Consider the following 20,011-nt stretch of genomic DNA (forward strand, 5'->3'; position numbering starts at 1 on the left):
TTAGTGGTTAAAATCCTAGTTCACACTAATAGCACTGCTCTTCTAAAGAGACATCAGCATTTCACAAGTTCATTAACCTGAACATGGCCTTTTGTATAAAGTAAGCAGCTCCATTATCCTCTTCTGGCAACTCAAAAGTCAGTAAAGCTTTAGGGCTATTCCTGGAACTCCTCCCACCCAGCAAAATCGCTTTCGTTCTCGGGGCTTTTGTTCTTGCCATTGCCAGTTCTGTCTAGGTGGAACTTTCTCTCCAGATCATCGCTGAGCTCAGTCTTTACTGCATTTGAGTTTCTATTTAGGCATCACATCAGCAGAGAAACACCCAGAACCACCCAATCTGAAGTGGCTTCCCCTCCCACCAGCTCTGTCTTGCCAGTCTTTTTTTTTTTCTGCCCTGTCACTCTTTACCCCTTTCCTTGCTTTATTTTTCATCAGAGATCTTAATACGACTTGTCATTATATTTTAAATTATTGGTCTATGGTTCACCTACACTAGAATGTAAGCTCCTGAAGGCAGGGACTTTGTTTTGTTTGTTACTCTATTCCCAGGGCCTAAATAGGGTCTGGCCCACAGTAAATCCTATTTGAATAAATGAACAGGAATAGAAGCCAAATATCTCAATTTCTAGCTTAACATGTGCTCACATCCCTGTCAGCTTTAATTTACTCCTCTACGCTTTCTGCCCTTGGTTTGCTGACAGGGGTTGATAGTTGGATAGCTCTGACTCTTTCAAATGTCTTGTGCTAAAGCAGAAGTGCTTCATTTAAAGGTATATGAATTATAAAAACCTCGTATTGATGGAAAGCATAAAAATAAAGAGTACTGCATTGCTTGTGGGAGTGTAGATTGATATAATCTGTTGGAAGACAATTTAGATGTATCTAACAAAAATTTTAAATGGGTGTTTTCTTAACCTACTAATTCTTGAATAATATAGTCTATAAAAATAGTCTCATAAATGCTCAGAGATGCATATACAAGGATGCTCACTGCAGCATTATTTGTTATTGTGAAAAATTAGAAGTAGCCCATAAAATATCAAGAATCTAGTGTGGAATACAATATAATCTTATACAGTCACTGAAGAGAATGAGACAGATATGTTGATGCTGACTTGAAAGAAAAAAATATCCAAGATATATTGCCAAATGAAAAAAGCAAGCTGGAGAACTATTATGAACATTAAGAACACATTTCTACACAAAAATCATGACTATGTGTGTGTGACTAGTACATATACACTTTCATTATTTGCAGAAGAGGGTCTGCAAGACAGAGCATCAAACTGTTAACCGTAGTCCTGATTTCTATAGAGTGAGGACTGTAGGGGACATACACTTTCTAAATCATAAATTTCTGTAATGTGTAAATTTTAGCAACAAACAGGTACTACATTCATAACAACAAAAATAATAAAAGTTTTAAACATCATTTCAATTTTAGAGCCAAAGCATTTTAATATTTATAAAACTACTTACATTCTGAGCTCTAGTCTCAACATTCAGATTAATAAGTTCTGTCACCTCTCTAGGATTTTTTTTTTATTCCTGATCCATAAAATGAGGCTAAGAATTCTTGTCCTGTGTACTGCTCAGGGTTATTGGGTGGCTAAATCAAATTCATGGGACGAGTTTTGAAAACATTTAAAAATCACTAAGTAAATTCCAAGAAGCCATTAGGTTGTTGTTCAAGCTTCTTGCTAGCATTATATTTCATTTACTCCTAAGAATACACTTTCGGAAGCATCTGTGTTATGACTTTTATAAGTGAGGAAGTTTGAAAGGAGAGAAATTAAATTTCTCCAACCGATAGCAGGATTGGAATCTATGCTCAGACTTTAAACCCTCATGCCATTCCATGCACCACCCAGAGGAAAGGTAGGTGACAAGGGTCTGTGAACTGTAACTCTCTCCATAATGAAAGGGACGGGGTAGAGTCAGAAACAGTAATAAGCACCCTTGGAACTACAAAATAAAATAAAACCACAACAAAAAATTTGTATGTTTCTTGTCCTACAAAGTGTTTTGGTCCATCATAGCCAAGGCCAGTTAATCTTTTAATTATGGTCAAATAAATGCTTTTATGCATCTAAAACCAGAAACCATAACAGTTTAAGAAAACCTCTTTAGAATAAATATTCAAGGTTTTTAAAAAGATGAAAAAATATAGGCTTTGATAAAACAAACATGTCTTTACTTGGAAGAAAGCAGAGGCAGTGATTCTACCCAGCTGCAGAAAGGGAGACCTTATCCACTAGAAAGTTTCTCAAGGTTTGCTTGTCATGGCAATGCTACCGTTATATACAAACGAGGTGTGCAAACAGGAGGGCAGGACTACCCGTTCTACCAGTTCCAGGCAGCCATAACCCTAAAAAAGTTATTACTCTTACCAAGGCTGCAGGTAAGAGGGCTCATTCTAAATAAGGTGGGTAGGCTCTAATTCCCTCAGCCTCAAGCAAGGAAATTTTAGCCCAACATCACAAAGTTCTTTCAATTTTCTAACATCAGGGGTCTGGTAAGATAATAAACAAATTAAAGACAGTAAGTTTGTTGATCATAAAAGACTGTCAAAAAGACTTCCCAGATAAATATTCCTAAAAGTCGAAAAAGGCATTTTAAAGATGTTTCAGTTATAGAACTCAACCAGCAGGCAACTACCAATTATACTGCTCTTAGCCATTTCTTAAGTAATAATTATTATTCTCTCTTCCCTAGAGGTGTCATCCAGAGATGTTTCATGGCAATTAAAGACGGTCTTCTTAAAGGCTTCTTTATTTAGATAATTCAATTCAACAAACATTTCTTGAGCCTAACCACGTACAGCACATTGTCCAATATAAAGATGAATGAGATGTATTAGATTTGCCCCAAAAAAGTTCACCTAACACAGAGAATTAAGGTTAGAAATGCTATGTCCAATTTGCACTTGTTTGAAAGTTCCAGTCCTATTAGAGAATCTTCAAACACAATACTGCAGAACCCCATGCAATTTTTATTTTCAAGATGCTATAACAACAGGCTCCTGTGCCCAATTCAGACATACTGGTGTTGGAAACATGCGGCTCAAGACTAGTACACCCTGTCATCAGGTTAATTCTAGAAGTCCCTTCTCCCCTCTCATATATAGCTACTTCTATTTCACTACTCCCCCTTTTTATGACTTTTTCACATGAAGCAGTCTCTAAAATATCCTAGGGCAAGATTTCATTCCCAACCTTCTCAAGAGCGCAGTAATATTGGAAGCACAGTTTGCAAGTCATTGTGAAAGGTCAGTGAGAAGTCCCCTGGTGTTAATAGCTGGAGTAATATTGTTTTCTCCTTCAGACCACACCGCTAAATTGTTTTCATTACCCACAAAGGGGTCATTTGTGTCAGAGCAAATGAGACGTGAAACAAATTCAAAATGGCTAATTTAAACCTAACCAAATAGTTTATTTCTAATAACTAAGAACAAGACAATGACAGAAATTTAAGTCTCTATGATATACAAGCAGGAGAGAAGAAATGTATTAAATAGATGAGTCCTATCAGAGCAATTATTCAGTTTCAATGTGCTGAGAGTTTTTGAGGGGCTATCCTGTGGTTTATTCTCCCACGGATGGAGCTGGGTAGAGTATTTCTCAAAGGTTTTAAAAGAAATGATCTTATGTTCTCTAGGAATATTAGAGATTCTGCTTTGGGCAGAATCTTTGAACTTCTTCAATTTCCAACCCACTATTTTCTTTGTTCTTTCAAATTTAAAACTCTGAAGCTAGATTCATCCTTTTGCTGCTCTCCTTATGCATAATATGTCTCCATCTCCTGGGGCATCTATCATTTCAATGTCTTTTAAATCCATTTTTCCTTTTTTCCCCCTTACTGTTATCATAGTAAATCTTGCCTCTCAAGGCTTTCTGCATGAGATAAGGGCATTCAGGATACCTCCGTAGTTTCTTCAGAATATGCATATTAGGGCTCCACCAGCAGACCACTGAATTAGAAACTGGTCTATGTGTATAGGAGGGGAGGGAGAACTCATGCATATGTTGAAAATGTTGCCCAGGGGATCTTGATATAAAGCATACCACCTCCAAAAACCACGTTTCTATAATGAATTGTCTGGGCTCTCTTCCCACAGCCCTCCAAACTAAGCACTTGGGGCCAGTTAGAGCCCATCTCCGATTTTTAGGAGGAATCCGAGGAGCCCCGAGCCTCAGTTTAGCTCTAATGCTGGCGTCCACTTCATCTTTACCCCACTCATTAGGTCTCCATAGTAACCTGCCTGGCACTCCAGTTCTGCTGAGGCTGGGCGTCTCTCTGACTCCTATCAGGGACTTCCCTCCAGAGGATTCAGCCACCCATCCTGATCCCTAGCCTGGCCCAGGTCAGTAACCAGGTTCTCATTACCTACAGCCAGGCCTCCCCAACTCTGACTTCCTGCTGGTCCCAAGGTGGCCTCCTGCACGTGGTTGTTTGAAGAAGAGGCATCTGTAGTCCCCAGATCTCCTGTCTGGTTCCCAACCCTTCCTTGGTGGCTCTTGGGCACTATTCCAGGGACCATGCTGCTGTGCTGTCATCTAGGACTTGCCACTTTACACGATGTGTCTGTGGCATTCCCTCAGCACTACCTTAAACAGCAGGACAGGCCTTTGTGAGCCTGCCCAGACCCAGCTAGTTCCTTGCAGCGTGTTCTCCAACAACCCTGGCCCCCGCCTGCCAGCCTTTCCCCTCCTGCAGAGCTCAGACAGCAGCAGCTTGAAGGGGACACATGCTTTCCACCTGAATGTGGCCAGCCCCCACCTCTACTACTTCCTTAACCCTAAATGCAGGTCCTGCCATCACCTCATGCCCCTTCCTCATTTGGAAGTGTTGGAGAAGCTCTGGAAGGCCACATGACGCCAGAGGGCCATGTGTCCCCCTACGACAAGAGAGCTTTCTAGGAAACTCAAGAGGAGCCCAGAGATGCTAGAAAACATACCTCCTTTGGAGACATGAGTGCTGTGAGCTTTGCATTTGACCTTCCACACTCACCGTATGAAAAGCTGTCTCAGCCTACGGCATGCCCCCTGGCTGATAAACACAGGACATGCATCAGTGTTCTCAACAAGACTTTAGGGGTCCTTAAGAGAAGGAGGCCCTCTTATAGAACTCTCAGACCCCAATCTACTGTTTTTTCCCTTGTCTGAGGCTGCCTCTGGCTGATGAGCTCCATGTGCCCTGGCTCAGCTGTGTTCTCAGAATGTCCAGTGCCTAGTTAAGCCAACCTCTAAATGATCCAAGAAGGCTACTCTCTCCTGGGGCCCTGAAGCCTCTTGAGGCTTTCCTTTAAATCCCTAGACTCTAACCCTAGGGACTTCAGAGAGCTGCAGAGCCAGGTCCATGAGAAATCCTCAGTTTAGAGATCCTTCCTTGCCAGATTCTGAAAGCCACGGCCCCTCCACTCCACAATCACCAAGACCCCTCAAGCTGAGCCCAGCCATTGCTTTTCCACCTGGGGCAGGCCCAGGCCATTCTCATGCCTCTTGCAGAGAACTCTCCTGTTGTTACCTCACTCTTGAGTTTAAAGAAACCCGAGGAAGCCCACAACATAAGAACTTCTGGACTGTCCCTGCAGGGTTCCTAGGCTGACCAATGTCCCTTCCAAATGACAGAAGTCTGGAATCCAGTGGCTGGGGACCATGTTCAGAGACTCCCTGAGTCAGAAGTGCTGAATGATCCCTCATGCAGAAGCCAGCAAATACGACTCAGGAAGCCTAAAGATTCCACAGGGTCACGCCAACACTACCCTCCCTGAACTGCCAGTTGCCTTAACACAGAGGAACAATATATTTCTTCCAAGTTAGTACAAATGGAGGGGAGTCCAGTTATTATCCCATAAATTAGCATCGACCTCTTGTAGGACCACATCTATGTCCTTCTAAGGGTCCATTCTATGCTACTGAAGAGACAGTTTTCCCTTCTGAGGTGCACAGAGATTCAATTAGCACACCCGAAATGACTGGGGTCTGCCGTGCCACCCCAGTGCCCTCAGCAGTTCCCCAGCAGAGTGCACTAAACTCCCCTGCGAAACAGCGTTCGTAAGGCTGTCACGTAATAGCAGGACATTCAAGTGGCCATACAGATCCTAGGAACCTTGCTACATGTTTTCCAGTGTCTGAACCCTCTGAAATAAACTCAGTAGAACTCCTCTGGAGCCCAGAGCCTTCAACAGACTATCAAGACAAACTATGAGGAGCCCCGGGACCCAGGAACTTAGAACACACCCTGGGGAGGAAAAGACTGACCTTCCAAGGGAGGAATTGTTTAAGTTGCACAAAAAGTCCTGACCTTTCACATAAGGCCCATTTGTGGGGTTCTTGAGGTGAGCCCAATCAGGAGAGGGACTGCTCTGAATACAACACTTATCACATAAGCCTTTCCTGGACCGAGACAGGCAGGCTCAGAACAGACACAGAATAGGAACAGACTGTTCTCTGACTCACCGGTGAGTCCAGTTTATGTAAGCTGTAAGTGGGAGCCCTGGGACTGTCTCAGCCCACAGCCTCAGTCTACCTCCTGTCAATGCTTGAGCTGGTGATAAGGAGCCTCGCCCTGGAAACAGGCTCCTGCCTCGGAAAAGACAAGGAGGCCTCTAAGAAAATAATTCTTGGAATCAAGGAGACTAATCATAAGACAATGCACCTGGCTGGTCCTTGTAATCACAGGGGAGCAAATTCAATGAGACCTAAGTCTCCCAAAGTGCCCTGGATTACAGTAGCTTGGTCCTGGGCTAGTTAAGGCCAAAAGGTTGAAGTCAGCAGCCAGGGCTGGCCTCGTAGGCATGCATGTGCCCTATGCACTTGCACAGGGCCCTGAGCTCAGCTTAAAGCTCTGCTGTGGCCATCTTGAAATCCTCGATAATTTTACTCTTGAACTTGTTTTTTTGTTAGGGAAGTCTGATGGGACAATGGAGCGTGGGTGTGAGCAGAGAAAAAAAAAAAGCTTTATATCTTAGTACCTTTAGTGGCACTTTTTTTCCTGCCTTTTGTACAAGGGGCGTACAAATTTATATATATATATATATATATATATATATATATATATATATATATATATATGATCTAGATTATTTATAAATATATATAAATGATCTAGATTATTTTCCTCTTTTTTCTGAAGCTACTTTCTTAAAAAAATGAATAAAATGCAATGTTAAAAAAAAATGACAGAAGATGGGGCTACATGGGAAGGGAAGTGTTTAGAAAAGAAGGTTGGGAAAGAACTGTGAAAAGGGCCTTGTAATCCCAGCTAAGGAATCTGGGCTTTATCTAGCATGCAAAAGGAGCCAAGAAAAGATTAAACAGAGTTAACTGTGCTTTTTAGGAAAGAAGCCTCCGCTTCTGGTACGGAGGAAGAGACCTGGAATAACAAAAACCAGGAGGAGGGAATCCAGACAGAAACAATGGTAAACAACAGAATGGCAAGGCTTTGTCCAAGGGACGTGGTAGGATCTGAGACATCACTCAAGTAGATTTGGTGACTAACTGGACACAGGTGGTGAGAGAGATGGCTACATAAAGCTTTCTAGCTTGGAAGGTAAGTAGATGAGACCTTCACTGCAGACATCCGGTAATACACGAAGCAAGTTTATAGGGGAAGATGAAGTTTGTGGTGCCTGCAGGACATCCAGGTGTGTATGTACAACAGGCAACTGGCAACAGAGATCTGGATCTTGTGAGGGAAGCTGAGGATGGAGACACTGCTTTGGGAGACATTAACAAAGAGGCACTGGTGCACTCCACAGGAGTAAGATCACTTCAAAAGAACTTGGGGAGCCAAAGGAGACAAGAGCAGAGGGCATTCAGGAATTGCCAGAGATGGGAGAGACTGGACAGGAGATAGAGATAGAGAAAGAACAGAAGGGGGAAGAAACCGTCAAACTGTAGCATGAAGCAGACAGCCTTGCAACAAAGAAGTCAAGCCAGATCACTCAATTTGGCAACTAGGAGGGCCATGGAGGCTTCATCAGCAGTCTTAGTAGAATGGTAGGGGCAGAGCTAGCCCAGCATGGTTTGAAGTATGAAGGAAACAGGATAATAAAGGGAAGGAGAGAGATATAGCAATAGTTAAAAAGGAAGGTAAGGTCAGGGGCTATATTTTTTAATGGTCAAATATACAGAAGAGCAAGAATAAAGAGGAGTGTAGGCTCCTGGGGACTCTAGAAGCAGCAGGCTCTAGTAGAAAGAAGGTAGGGACAGGAGCCTTTGCTAAGCTGGTAAAGGGAGGAAAATTAGGGGCATTCATGCCAGATGACTTCCATCTTCTCAGAAGGGAGCAAGGAAGGTGAGGTCAGTGGGCAGGTGAGAAAGGGCAATGCTCAAAGGCTTTCAGGAATCTTTCCAGGATGGATCACTGCTCCCTGCTTCCAGGTTTCTCTGACCTTGGCCACCTGCTTATTCTACCTCTGCATCCTGCCAGATTTCTGCAAGCTCACCGTCCACTGGCCTGCTCCCCTTCTGCTCCCGGCAGCCCCTGCTGGGCCTCCCTAGCTGATCCTCCCTCCCTGTGTAGACTCCAACTGCTGCTGACAGATGTACCTTCCTGCAGTGCCTACTATGACAAGCCAGCTCTGCCTCTCTCTGGCATCTGAGCTACCTACAACCCACAGAACCATGGGCCAATTCCAAAAGTCTTCTCTATGATCTCTCCCTCTCCAACCCACCTCCCATCTTTCTAAAACTCTGCTCTGCATTTAGCAACTCCCACCATCTCTCAATCCATCAGTTCCCTCAAGATCCTAAAGGGGCTCTCCATTGCCAGATGAGGCAATTTAGCTGTAGGCTGACGACTGGACACAGACAGATATCTACCTGCTCTCTGCAGATGTTTGACAATAAAGTCCACGCAATCTTAAGATTCAAGGCCATCCAGTCTCTGGCTCCACAATGCCTCTCAAACCAGATTGTCATTAATATGCAAACCTCTTATTCCAGAAATTTGTCTGCCCTGTCTCCCCTTCCCATTCCCAGCCCTGGTCTGGTCTCCCTCGAGATGAGTATGCCTATCTCCTACTCTACCTTTCGTCCTATCTGCAATGCCTGGCCTTCTCCTTTCCACCTATCATACTGAGGTCTGGCTCAAATCCTGTCTCTTCAAAAGGCCTGTACAGGGCATACACAACATTTTTTTGCCTGGACCCCCTTGCTTGGCCCCTGTGTATATTTCTTTATCTTTTTTTTTTTTTTGGTACTTTTCTTATTTCCTCAGATAAGCCTATAAAAAGGGTTCCTTATAAGTTGTACAGAGGAAAAGCCACACAGAGCAAATCTGCCTCTGGGTAATCTGTCCTGCACATGAGCCAACCACTGGCTCATAAACCTTGGTCGTCTCCTAACAACCATAAAACATTAGAGCAAGCACAAATTCATAGTGTCTTTGGGGCAGAGGCCATGTCTTATAGTTAGTATGCTGCCTTAAACCTTGTAGGTACTCAATAAATGTTTACGATGAGTAAGTATAAAAAGCAGAAATCTCTTCTTGTTCTGAAAACATAAAGGATAAAACATGCCCACTATTGGGGAGTAAAAGCTATGACTTGATGGAAACAAACCCTTGTCGTATATCACTGTCACTCAGGCGTCCAAGGACAGGTATTATTTACCAAGGCAAGAAGAGAGATCCACTAGAAGAAGCAGGAACTAGGAAGACCAGGAGTCTGGCCACAATATCAGCAGTGACTTACAAGGTGAACTTAGACAAATCTCTCAACAGATATTGATTCTTCAAGATAAAAGGGTCTTCTCACATTCTGCAAAGCTATAATTATCTAGTAGGGAGGGAGAGCAGGTTGCTGACCTGGAAGGGCAGCTCGCCTGTGGTGTACCCCAGCCAGTGCTATGCGTTCGCCTGCCCTTCACCCCAGCTTCTATGTTGATCCCTAGGTCTGTGAACAGGCTATAATTCCAGCAAACACCCTTTATTCCCTATTCCCACCCAACCTATTTGCTTCAACTACATACTAAATGTACTAGTTCCTGGCTGAAAATTTAAAAGTACAATGTTAATACTAATTTGATAAAATTCCACACATGGGTCAGCACACACCATGTTATTCCAGGTATTAGCCTGGACGTGTAGCAGGTAATAATCACATTCTCCTACGGCAAAAGCCAAGGCCCTAGGAGAGGGCATTACTGAGTTCTGGAACTCTAAACCTCCCAGGAGTTTGGGTGTTGCTGGAGGGTTAGATGTAGTTGGGTAATGGAACTTCTCTGCTAAGTGAAATAAGCCAGAGAAAGACAAATAATGTATACTATCACTTATATGTGGAGTCTAAAAGAAAAAAAAGCCAATTTCAAAGAAACAGAAAATAAAATGATGGTTGTCAGGGGAGGGGGAAGGAAAATGGGGAGATGTAGGTCAAGGGTACAATTTTTGGTTATAAGTTCTGAGTATCTAATGTACGATATGACGACCACAGCTAATAATGTGGCATCGCACACATGAAAGTCACTGAGAGTATGTTTTAAGTGTTCTCACCACACACACACACATGCGTGCGCGTGCACGTTAACCAGTGAGGTGATGGATATGTTAATTATCTTGATCTTGTTAATCATTCCACAATGTACATGTATATCAAATTATCACATTGTACACTTTCGACATATACAATTACATTTGTCAATTACTTCTCAATAACATTGCTGGAAGGAAGAGGTAGACTTTGAGAAGTGTTTCTGTACCTTGAACTCAGGAAACATTCAATAATTGTTTGTTCCAGCTGAAGAGGAAGGTTTCAGGTTTCTACAAAGAAGAAAAGCAAGAAAAAATTTCTGAAGCAGGGAGTGTGATAGGGGAGTAAAAGAAGCTGAGTGGATTGACATGAACAGAACTGAAGGGATATACATGGAAGAAACAGAAGAAGGCAGGCAGAGCAGTGATTACACTGGAAATAAGGACAATGACTTGAAAAAAAAATGACTTTTGAACTGACTGTGAAGGGAGGCATCTGCAACAGCAAAGCAGAAAAAAAAGAGAGACAAACTTGAGAAAACATACAGCATAAACAGAAGGGTAGGGACGGAATTCCTAAAAATGTTGCAGTGGAAGGTGTCAAGAAACAAAGACAATTTGAAAAGGTGGAATGGAGCGGCATGAAACAATTTTTTTTTTTTTTTTAATTCGAAGCTTTCTTCTTTCTAACATCAGACATTGAGGTTTTCTCAATCGCCACCATGCCTCTCACGATGGGGGGAGTCTGTCAAACAGTATTGTTGGGACAGCAACTGGGAGGCGATTATATTTTTGCACTCAATCATTTTCAATCATTTAGTTTGCCCTGGAATAAATGCCTCTCTCCCCAAAGGCCCCTATTGCAATGTCCTGAAGCACACAGGAAAAGTGTCTGCACAAAGGTCCTCTGTTGATTAGCTGTTTCAAGACAAAATTACAAATATCCCTGGACTCAATGTACTACGTATTGGTCCCTGGGCGGCTTGACTCTGAAAAGAATTAGCCATTCTGATATGACTACACAGTAACAAGAGAGCTCCTGTGTGCCAATGATCCGATCAGTTCACTCAGCATTTCTTAAGGCAAAGCTTTAACTTTTTTAAAAACAGATATTTGATTACGAAGGCATGCAAGGTAGCAAAAATTGAAAGCAAGCTACTGTGATACAGAAGCCACTAAAAGGCCACAAAAGCTGAAAACAAATGTTTCAGAATTCCCAGGGATTCTGGTTAGCTTCTCTGGACTCTTGGTTTCGTGTGTGTGTGTGTGTGTGTGTGTGTGTGTGTGTGTGTGTGTGTGTGTGTGTGTGTGTGTGTGTGTGTCTTTTTAAAAATGGAGCAAGGACATTTCATTGGTGAAGCTCCTTAACAGGAAAAAGGCCTGGATTCTGGTCCTTATTCTTTTCAGACAAAGAGTGAATTTCCCAATCCTGGTAAAGGTAATAATAGTATTTTACTATCCAGGTAGGTATCCAGGTAGGATTTACTAGCAAGAATGGGGACAGTGTCTTTGAGGACTGTTTTACAGATCTACACACAGATGTTGGTGCTATATAATGGGATTCTTATTGAACTAGCACTTGACAGTCAGCATCTCACAAGTTTTATTCATAAATGTTACAAAAGTGAAATGAATTATTAATGTAAAGATCACCCGTCAGAGATGGGAATCATTAACAGAATTTCGCTCAGGCTGGGGGGTGGGGGGTGTTGGTTGGTTTACGGAAACTAGCGGTGCAAGCGCAGAGCTTTTCATTTCCGTTGTGACCGTGTGTTCAGATTGGCCTGGGTCCCCAGGAATCGAGCTGGTGCCATTTGTCAGCTGTCAGACAGCCTCTGCAAAGCACACTCAGTTAGCTTCCTCCTGGCTATTTGTCCACATTATAAAACCTGCCATCATGATGGCGCCAACAGTAGGCCTCCAGTCTCTATCTCTACAATACCTGTAACATTACTGGGGAAAAACAGGCCCTCTGCTTAAATATAAGGCAAGGCTCTTAAGAGTCAAATTAAGATCTAACAAGAGTAGATCTTAAGAGTAGTACTCTCCTTAGTACTTAGTACCTACTACGTCAGCTGTTTAGTACTTACTCTGTACCAAGCACTATGCTAGGTACTTTATGAACATTATCTCATTGTACCCTGAAAACCTTACCATCCCAGAGGTACTGATATTATCTCCATTTTACAGATTGGGAAACTAAGTCACAGAAAGGTTAGGGAAGTTGCTCAAGGTCATACAACTTAGAAGCAGCAAAGCCAGGATATAAATGTGGTCCCTTTCCTATTCCAAAGCCCCTATTCTCACCATTTACTTTAATGAACATAAAGTTTGAAGAGTGTGGAGCTGTTGTTCCCTGGGAGATATTGTCATAACTGTTGCTATCAAGTTGCAAAATCTTTAAAATCAATTAAGAGTGAGCTAAACACTGAGAGATCAAGTGACTTTACAGAAATAAATGTAAATAGAAATCAAGAGAGATATAGGTTATAAATACCATTATTTGGGTCGATGCTGTTCTGGCCCCATCACTTACAAGAGGCTGCAAACTAACCTTGAAAAGTAGAGTCCTGGAGTCAATCTGCTTGGACTCCAATCTCAGCTCTGCTTCTAATCATGGGCAAGACACTAAACCCTTCTGGGCCTCAGTTTCCTCATCTGGTAATAATAACAGAACCACAGAGTTGTCGTGAAGATTAAATGAAATAAAATATGTAAATGCTCAGGACCATATATAACACAATGAATATTAACTCATTATTTTCACCAGTATGGATCTATGGGCAAGATGCTTAAGTCTATCCGAGTTTCCTCATCTATAAAACAGATCTGCAGAGAGATGTTATGAGGATTGAGTGAAATAAAATCCTAAAAGCATGTAACACGCAGACCTCCTCACAGGAGGCACTCAAAAATATTCATCTGTTTTCTTCTTCTCAAGATAGCACTATCACTTACTTACCCTTCTGAGACCTCAGTCTTCCATATTATAAAATTCTCCAGCCACTGGAACCCCACAGGCATGTCACGACCAGAGCCCACCAAAGGCCAGGCTGGATGTGAGGAAACCTGGGTTCTACTTGTAGTTCCAGCTTTTGAAAAGCCACTTAACTTCCCGAAACCTTAATTTCCTCATTTATTCATTCTATTGTAATCTTGACAAGTGAGTTCCAGACAGCACTTTGCACGTTAGATGTGCAGAGAGAGATAAGGTACAACATTTGACTTCAAAGAGCGCACATTCTATTTCAAAATAAAGGCATATAAACAATTAGGTACATTAACTGAAGCATGGACAAGACAGAGGTGGCCCAAAGGAGGTAGTAATCAGATTTACCTAGGTAGGGCAAGGAAAAAAGATTCAGAGATAATAGGCCCTTGATTTCAGTCTTCCAAGATGAACGGGAGTTTCCCAGGCAGAACCAGAGGAAAGGTATTCCAGCAAGTGCAAAGGCTTAAGGATGCAAAACGAGGAACTGTAAATAATTAATTACAACTGAGTACAGAATGGATCTAGGGGAGTGGCAGGAGAATAGAATAATATCTTCCCCGCTTACCTTGAAATGGATTTCGGTGAGACTGAATGAGAACCATGTATTAAAACAATGAAAAAGACACAGTGTTGCAGAAACTTCATGTGTGATTATTAGTAGTACTCTAGCAAGGCTCATGATAGTACTTAATTTTCACCCATTTCCTAGCATGAGAACTCCAGGTATTGTTTCCTCTCTTACCACCACTTTGCCTCCTACCTCTCTCCCCTGAGAGAAGGCAAGGAGTTGGCATTGATCTAAGTAGAGAGGTGGGAGGAAGAAAAACATTCAGCTCTTTGTTTCAATTACAAATCTTTTCAAAGTCCCTTAACTGTAATGTTTCTCATATTTTAAAAGAGTTCAGTTCTTATTAGCCAAAAAAGAAACCTTGACCCTAAGACCATGGCTTTTCAAACATTCTTGATCATAATCCTTTAAAAAAATACATTTTATACCACAATCCAGTGCACACACACGCGTTATGAAACAATACTTAAAACAAGCTTATACCTATTATATGCAATGCACTCAGATATCTTCTCTCGTATTTTGATATTTAAAAAAGTGTTAAGTTACAATCTCCTAATTGATTTCATTACTTGCTAGTAAGTCACAACCTGCAGTTTAAAAACACCCTAAGAAACAGAAAGGTTCACAGAAAATTTCAAAAATACGGCTCACAAATCCCTTCACAACCTTTCTTTTCTTTTGCATTTTAAGACATTGCAAAATAGAAGGAAGTCCAGCCCGTTTCCTGGGAAACAAAATATCCCTGTGTGCAGTTGACATGGTGTGTTGTCTGACAACAAATGAGAGGTTTCTACATGGGGTTTCTTGTGTGCTTGGTTGCTGCAGCCGACTAGGCATGTTGACAAGTCGAATTTCAAAAAACAGGACTTTCTCTTAAGCAGGGCATTGGTGCTCTGTAGAAAATAGGATCATATGTCTCTAACGTCTTTTCAATAAGAACATTCAACAAGCAACTTCCATCAGGTAAAGGGCCCACCACACATCATAACCCAGAAGTGAGCAAGCATTCTGCCTCGGGGCTACTGAAATGGGAACACGATGACTAGATGCCTTTCCACTCATGCGCAGATTTAAAATTTACACCACTATCATCACTACCACCACATCCCTCCACAAGGAAAGAATCTGCTCCCCATCCAGCTCCATATGCTTTTATGTTCAACCAAAATCTTAAAGCTGGAAAGAAAAATAAGGGACATCTGGTCTACCTCGCTCCTTCCAAAGAGGATGGCCAGCTAAATATTTCCAGGACAGAGCTAAACTATTTCCCTGTGGACCACAACACACATCTGTGCCCCCTCCCCCCATGGCCTTCCTTGTGGTATGGCAAAAGTTTTAGATGTTTCTAACATTGTACTTTTGATTATACTACTTCTCCTACTTAGAATATACAAACGCTATAGCCCCTGTCCATCCCTTCTTCTCTCTCTGAAATGAGAAAAGCTCACTGAATTTATGCAACTTTTTACTTCTTAGATGCTGTTTAATAGATAGTTAATGTATATTTATTTATTGGCTTTCTAATATTTATAAGGTGTGTTTATAAGAAACTTAAAGTTTAAATTAACCTTTCCTACAAAATATGTATCAAGGAGTAAATAGAAAGCTTTAGCATTTTATCATGAAGATATTTAAAGCAGATAATCATTATAGAAATAAATATTAAGCTATTTGTTTCCATATACTCAGAACCAGTGACAACAATGACAGATGTCAGAACCGTTGATTTTTCTAATATTCTATCATATGGGAGACACTTGTCTTAGGCAAGTGAATTTTTGCATGCATCAGAGCAACTGAGGGGCTTCCTCCCTAAGAAGATACTGTTGTAGATGCTCTCATAGAGACCCTGTGCACTGACACACAATCCACAGAACTCTGTGTTGGCTTTGGTTACTTTTTATAATAGGACCATTGAATTTTATAACCTTGAAAGGACTTAAAGATTATCTATTTCACCTCAGATGAGGAACTTTAACCAAGAAAAGATGAGCTAATGTGCTTCAGATCACCCTTGCAGAAAATGACAGAGTTGGGGCTACAACCCAAACCTTCTGTTATCCAAAGAAATCAGGAGCTAGAAGTCTAGAAACCTCATCCCACCTAGCTCTTCAGTTTCATTTCCCCCGTGCCCAAACTTCCCGTCTTCCGCCAGACACCTCTGTCTCACCACTGAAGAACTTCCCCAAGCCCTCAACACCAAACTGTCTCCCTGTCATTAACCAATTCCCCATTGTTGTTGCATCTCAGTGCCACGACTTCTCCTATCGGACTTGGCAACTTCACTATTTATTCCAGTTTTTCTCTTATCCAATACCACACTTGCCGAAACCACACAGCTCCTTTAGTTTAAACCCTCCTTTACTCGAAACTGAAGCTCATGACCATGACTATCTCACATAGAGTCTTATTCTCTCCACCTAGGATTACAGAAACCTTTTCTATCTCATATTGTATATGATATACAATATGCTAAAAGGAAAAAAGTTTTCTCCTTAATTGGGCAGATAATTTCTCAAAACAATCAGCCAAGCAAATGATTATGTTTGCAAGTCAAGCAGGGAAAGCAGCAGAGTTCGCTGACACTACCAATAAATATCAAACTTTACGCTTTACTGAAAATATCCTCTCGGGCTCAAGAGTGGAAAAATTGATTAGTGTGACTCCTCCTTTTCTTATCCTTAGCTATATTCTTGTCAAGGCTCTCAAAGAAGAACGAGGTGGTCAAAGAAGAAGAAAGGACAAAGAGGACACCAGTAAAAAGTCCAAACAAATCAAAACTAGCTCCAGAGTGTGGTGCTAAACATGTGGACCCCAAAGGCCCATGGGTCAGTCTTGGCTGTACCAGGAACAGCTGAGTGACCCTGGGCATACTGCTTAAACTGTCTGCTCAGTTTCTTCATCTGGCAGATAGGGTAATAGTAGTACTTACCTCACAGGGTTGCCATGACAACTAAATAAGTGAATACATATAAGATTCTTAGGACAATGCTTGACATAAATACTTGTTACCTAAGATAAATCCTGAGTTTGAAATGATTTTGACAATCATGCTGTGAGTCTGCTGACCTCCAAATCTTACTAGCAGTTTCAGAATCTGGCAGCAATTTGCTTTCCCTACTACACTGCATACACCCTGTACCTTTCAGTATGAACTGTTTTCCAAGAATTCATTTCATAATTCCTTCATCGGGATATGACAGAAATAGACCCCTGGATCTCCAATAACAATTCCCACTGCCTCAGCCACCACACATGGTGAAGAAAGGCCTCCAACATAGAGGACAAAGCCTGTGAAAACACAAAAGCTCTTGTATGCCAACTCATCGCAAATTCTACCTGTAACCCAGGACTGAGGCTGGGGGACAACAGGCCACTTACCACGGAGGAAACAAAATGAAGGGAAAATTCTTCACACCAAACATGTCTTCTTGGGGCTCCCAGTACAAAGCAAACTCCTGAGAGCTCTTCTAGCTCTGTCCTACGGCCTCTCCTCCCTTTCTTTCTTCATTTTATTCTGATCAGCCTCTTGGCTACACTAAATTTGCTCTTCTCAAGGTCACCAAAAAACTACCCCTCTGCTAAACCCAGGAAGCTCATCTGACTCCATCTCTCAAGAGGTCGCCACTGCTGACACTCAGTTTCCTTCAACGGCTCCCCGATCTTGGCTTCTAGGCCACCATATTCGTGGTTCCTGGCTATCCTTTCTGGGGTTCCTATGAGTCGTAACTCCCTGCATTCCTGACCTCCTCACACTGGTGCGCCTTGAGGCTCATGCCTTGGTTCTCTTTTCTCCTCCATGGCATGCTCACCCAGTATTTGTGGTTTAAAATACCATTTCTTACCCCCAATGACTCTCAAATATAGGTCTCCAGCCTGGACCTAAATCCTGAACCGATTCATACATCCAACTGCCTACCCAGCAACTCCACTGGGATGTCTAATAGGATCCTAAACTTAGCTTGTCCAAAACCAAACTCCTGACCTTCCTGCCAAATCTCCTCCTCTTCTGTCTTCCCCATCTTGGTAAATGACACTCCCCACTTTCCCCTCCTCCTCTCACCTTCCTTCATGCCTTACCAGTCAGCAAATCCTATCGACTCTACCTTTAAGAAACATCCAGAATCTGACCACACCTCATCACCTCCAAACTGCCCTCTGGTCCCTGCCACTACCTTCTCTCCTGAGTGCTGAAATGCCCTTGTAAGCAAGTCTCTCATTTTTACCATTGCTCTACTATAGTATTTTCTCAAAACAGCAGCCAGAGAGATGCCATTAAAACAAAAGTCAAATCACGTCACTCTCTTATTCAAAACCTTGAATGACTTCTCATCTCACTTGGAAAAAACAAAGTCCTCATGATAACTGCACAGCCCTGCATACTCTGAGTCACCCCATCCTGCTCCCTCAGCTCTGACCTCATCGCCTCGTACTCTCCCCTTGCTCACTCTCCTCCAACCACGTTGGCCTCCTTCTGTTCAGGGTGCCTGTGCTTGCTGTATCTCCTATCTAGAACACCCTTCCTCAGCACTCACAAGCTTCATGCCCTTAGCACCTTCACACCCATACTCAAAAGTCATCTCCTACATGAAGCTGTCCCTCACAATCCTTTTTAAAATCACAACCTGTATCGCTTAGCACTCTTTATCTCCCTTCCCTGCTTTCTTTTTTCCAATAAGAGTCTACCTCTTATTTTATAAATTTTATAATAAAATTTATTATAAAATTATTTTGTTTCCCATCGAAATACTCATTTTGTCTTCCACTACTAGAGTACAAGCTCCAGGGAAGTGGGGATTTATGTCTGTTCGTGTTCCTGCTGCACTCCTACTACCTAGGAAGTGCCTTGTATACAGTAGGTACTCAGGAAATATTTGCTGCATGAATGGGAATAATGGCTCACTTGGTTCCTCTTACCTAAGACAGTCATCACCGTCTTCATTAGCTTCATGGGTGTCCTCCGGCGGCTGATGGACCCACTCGTGTGTGGGGACAAGACGTTGGTTTTCCTCTTGACATACATGTAGATTCGTAGATACACCACAACCACGATGAAAAAGGCCACAAGGTTGGACACGGTCCAGAAAATGAGGTAACTCCTACTGTAAATGGGGGCCAGGGAAGAACAGGTAGAGATGTCACAGAGGCAATTCCAGCCCAGTGTGGGGACTGCCCCCATAAAGATGGCGATGGCCCAGACGAACAAAATGAGCAGCGTCACCCTCTTTTTGGTCAGGTTGCTGTGGACCCGCATCCTCATGATTGACATGTGCCTCTCCACGGCAATAACCAGCAAATTAGTCAGGGAGGCAGTCAAGCTCGTGTCCAGAAGCCCCTGACGGAGAAACCAGCGGTTGACAGTCAAGGTTTTTGAAACAGGGCCCGTGTTAAACATCAGGAATACATAGGCAATTCCAGCAAAGAAATCTGCAGCAGCTAGGTTAGCCAACAGGTAGTAGAAGGGGAAATGAAATTTTCTGTTTTTGATCACTGCTGCGATGACCAGAGAATTAGAAAAAAAAATAAACAGGCAGAAAAATGTTCCAACACATAAAACGATCACAAGCTTCGTTCCTGTCCAGTCATCAGCAGTGTCAGTGTTGCTCCTATTATAAAAAAAGTCCATGTGCTTATCATAGTGACACTCATTCATTGTGGAGAAGAAATGAACATCCTAGGAAGAAATTTAAAGAAGAAACAAATATCACTCTTTGCAAAATCAATCACTAAACCAATTGCCACTGCTAAGCTTCTTGTCTGGACAGCTCCTGTCCCTCCTTCAGATCTCAGTAAATGTCCCTTATTTTAAAGGACCCTAACCCCTGACCTCCCATCACAGCATTTATCTCACATCAGTAATTGTCTGGCTGTTTCCCAGACAAGGCGTAAGCTCAGCAAGTGAGAGTATGGGTCTATGTCGTTCACCATTACAACCCCAGGGCCCATTTGCCTTGGCTGTCTCATGACAGGTATTT

At 42.3% G+C, this 20,011-nt stretch overlaps 1 protein-coding gene across 3 annotated transcripts in view; it reads right to left on the reverse strand.

Annotated features, from left to right (window-relative positions):
* The window catches only part of LPAR3 (lysophosphatidic acid receptor 3), a 75,664-nt gene that overhangs the window by 31,720 nt on the left and 23,933 nt on the right, over nt 1–20,011 (reverse strand). For all 3 annotated transcript variants that reach the window (XM_011355570.2, XM_023528062.1, XM_023528061.1), the window contains exon 2: nt 18,954–19,710. In XM_011355570.2, the coding sequence (XP_011353872.1) occupies nt 18,954–19,689 (736 nt within the window). In that variant the 5' untranslated portion in view covers nt 19,690–19,710. The remainder of the gene's footprint in view (nt 1–18,953; nt 19,711–20,011) is intronic.

Source organism: Pteropus vampyrus, unplaced genomic scaffold (assembly GCF_000151845.1).
Source record: "Pteropus vampyrus isolate Shadow unplaced genomic scaffold, Pvam_2.0 Scaffold22, whole genome shotgun sequence".
Classification (NCBI taxonomy): Eukaryota; Metazoa; Chordata; class Mammalia; order Chiroptera; family Pteropodidae; genus Pteropus; species Pteropus vampyrus.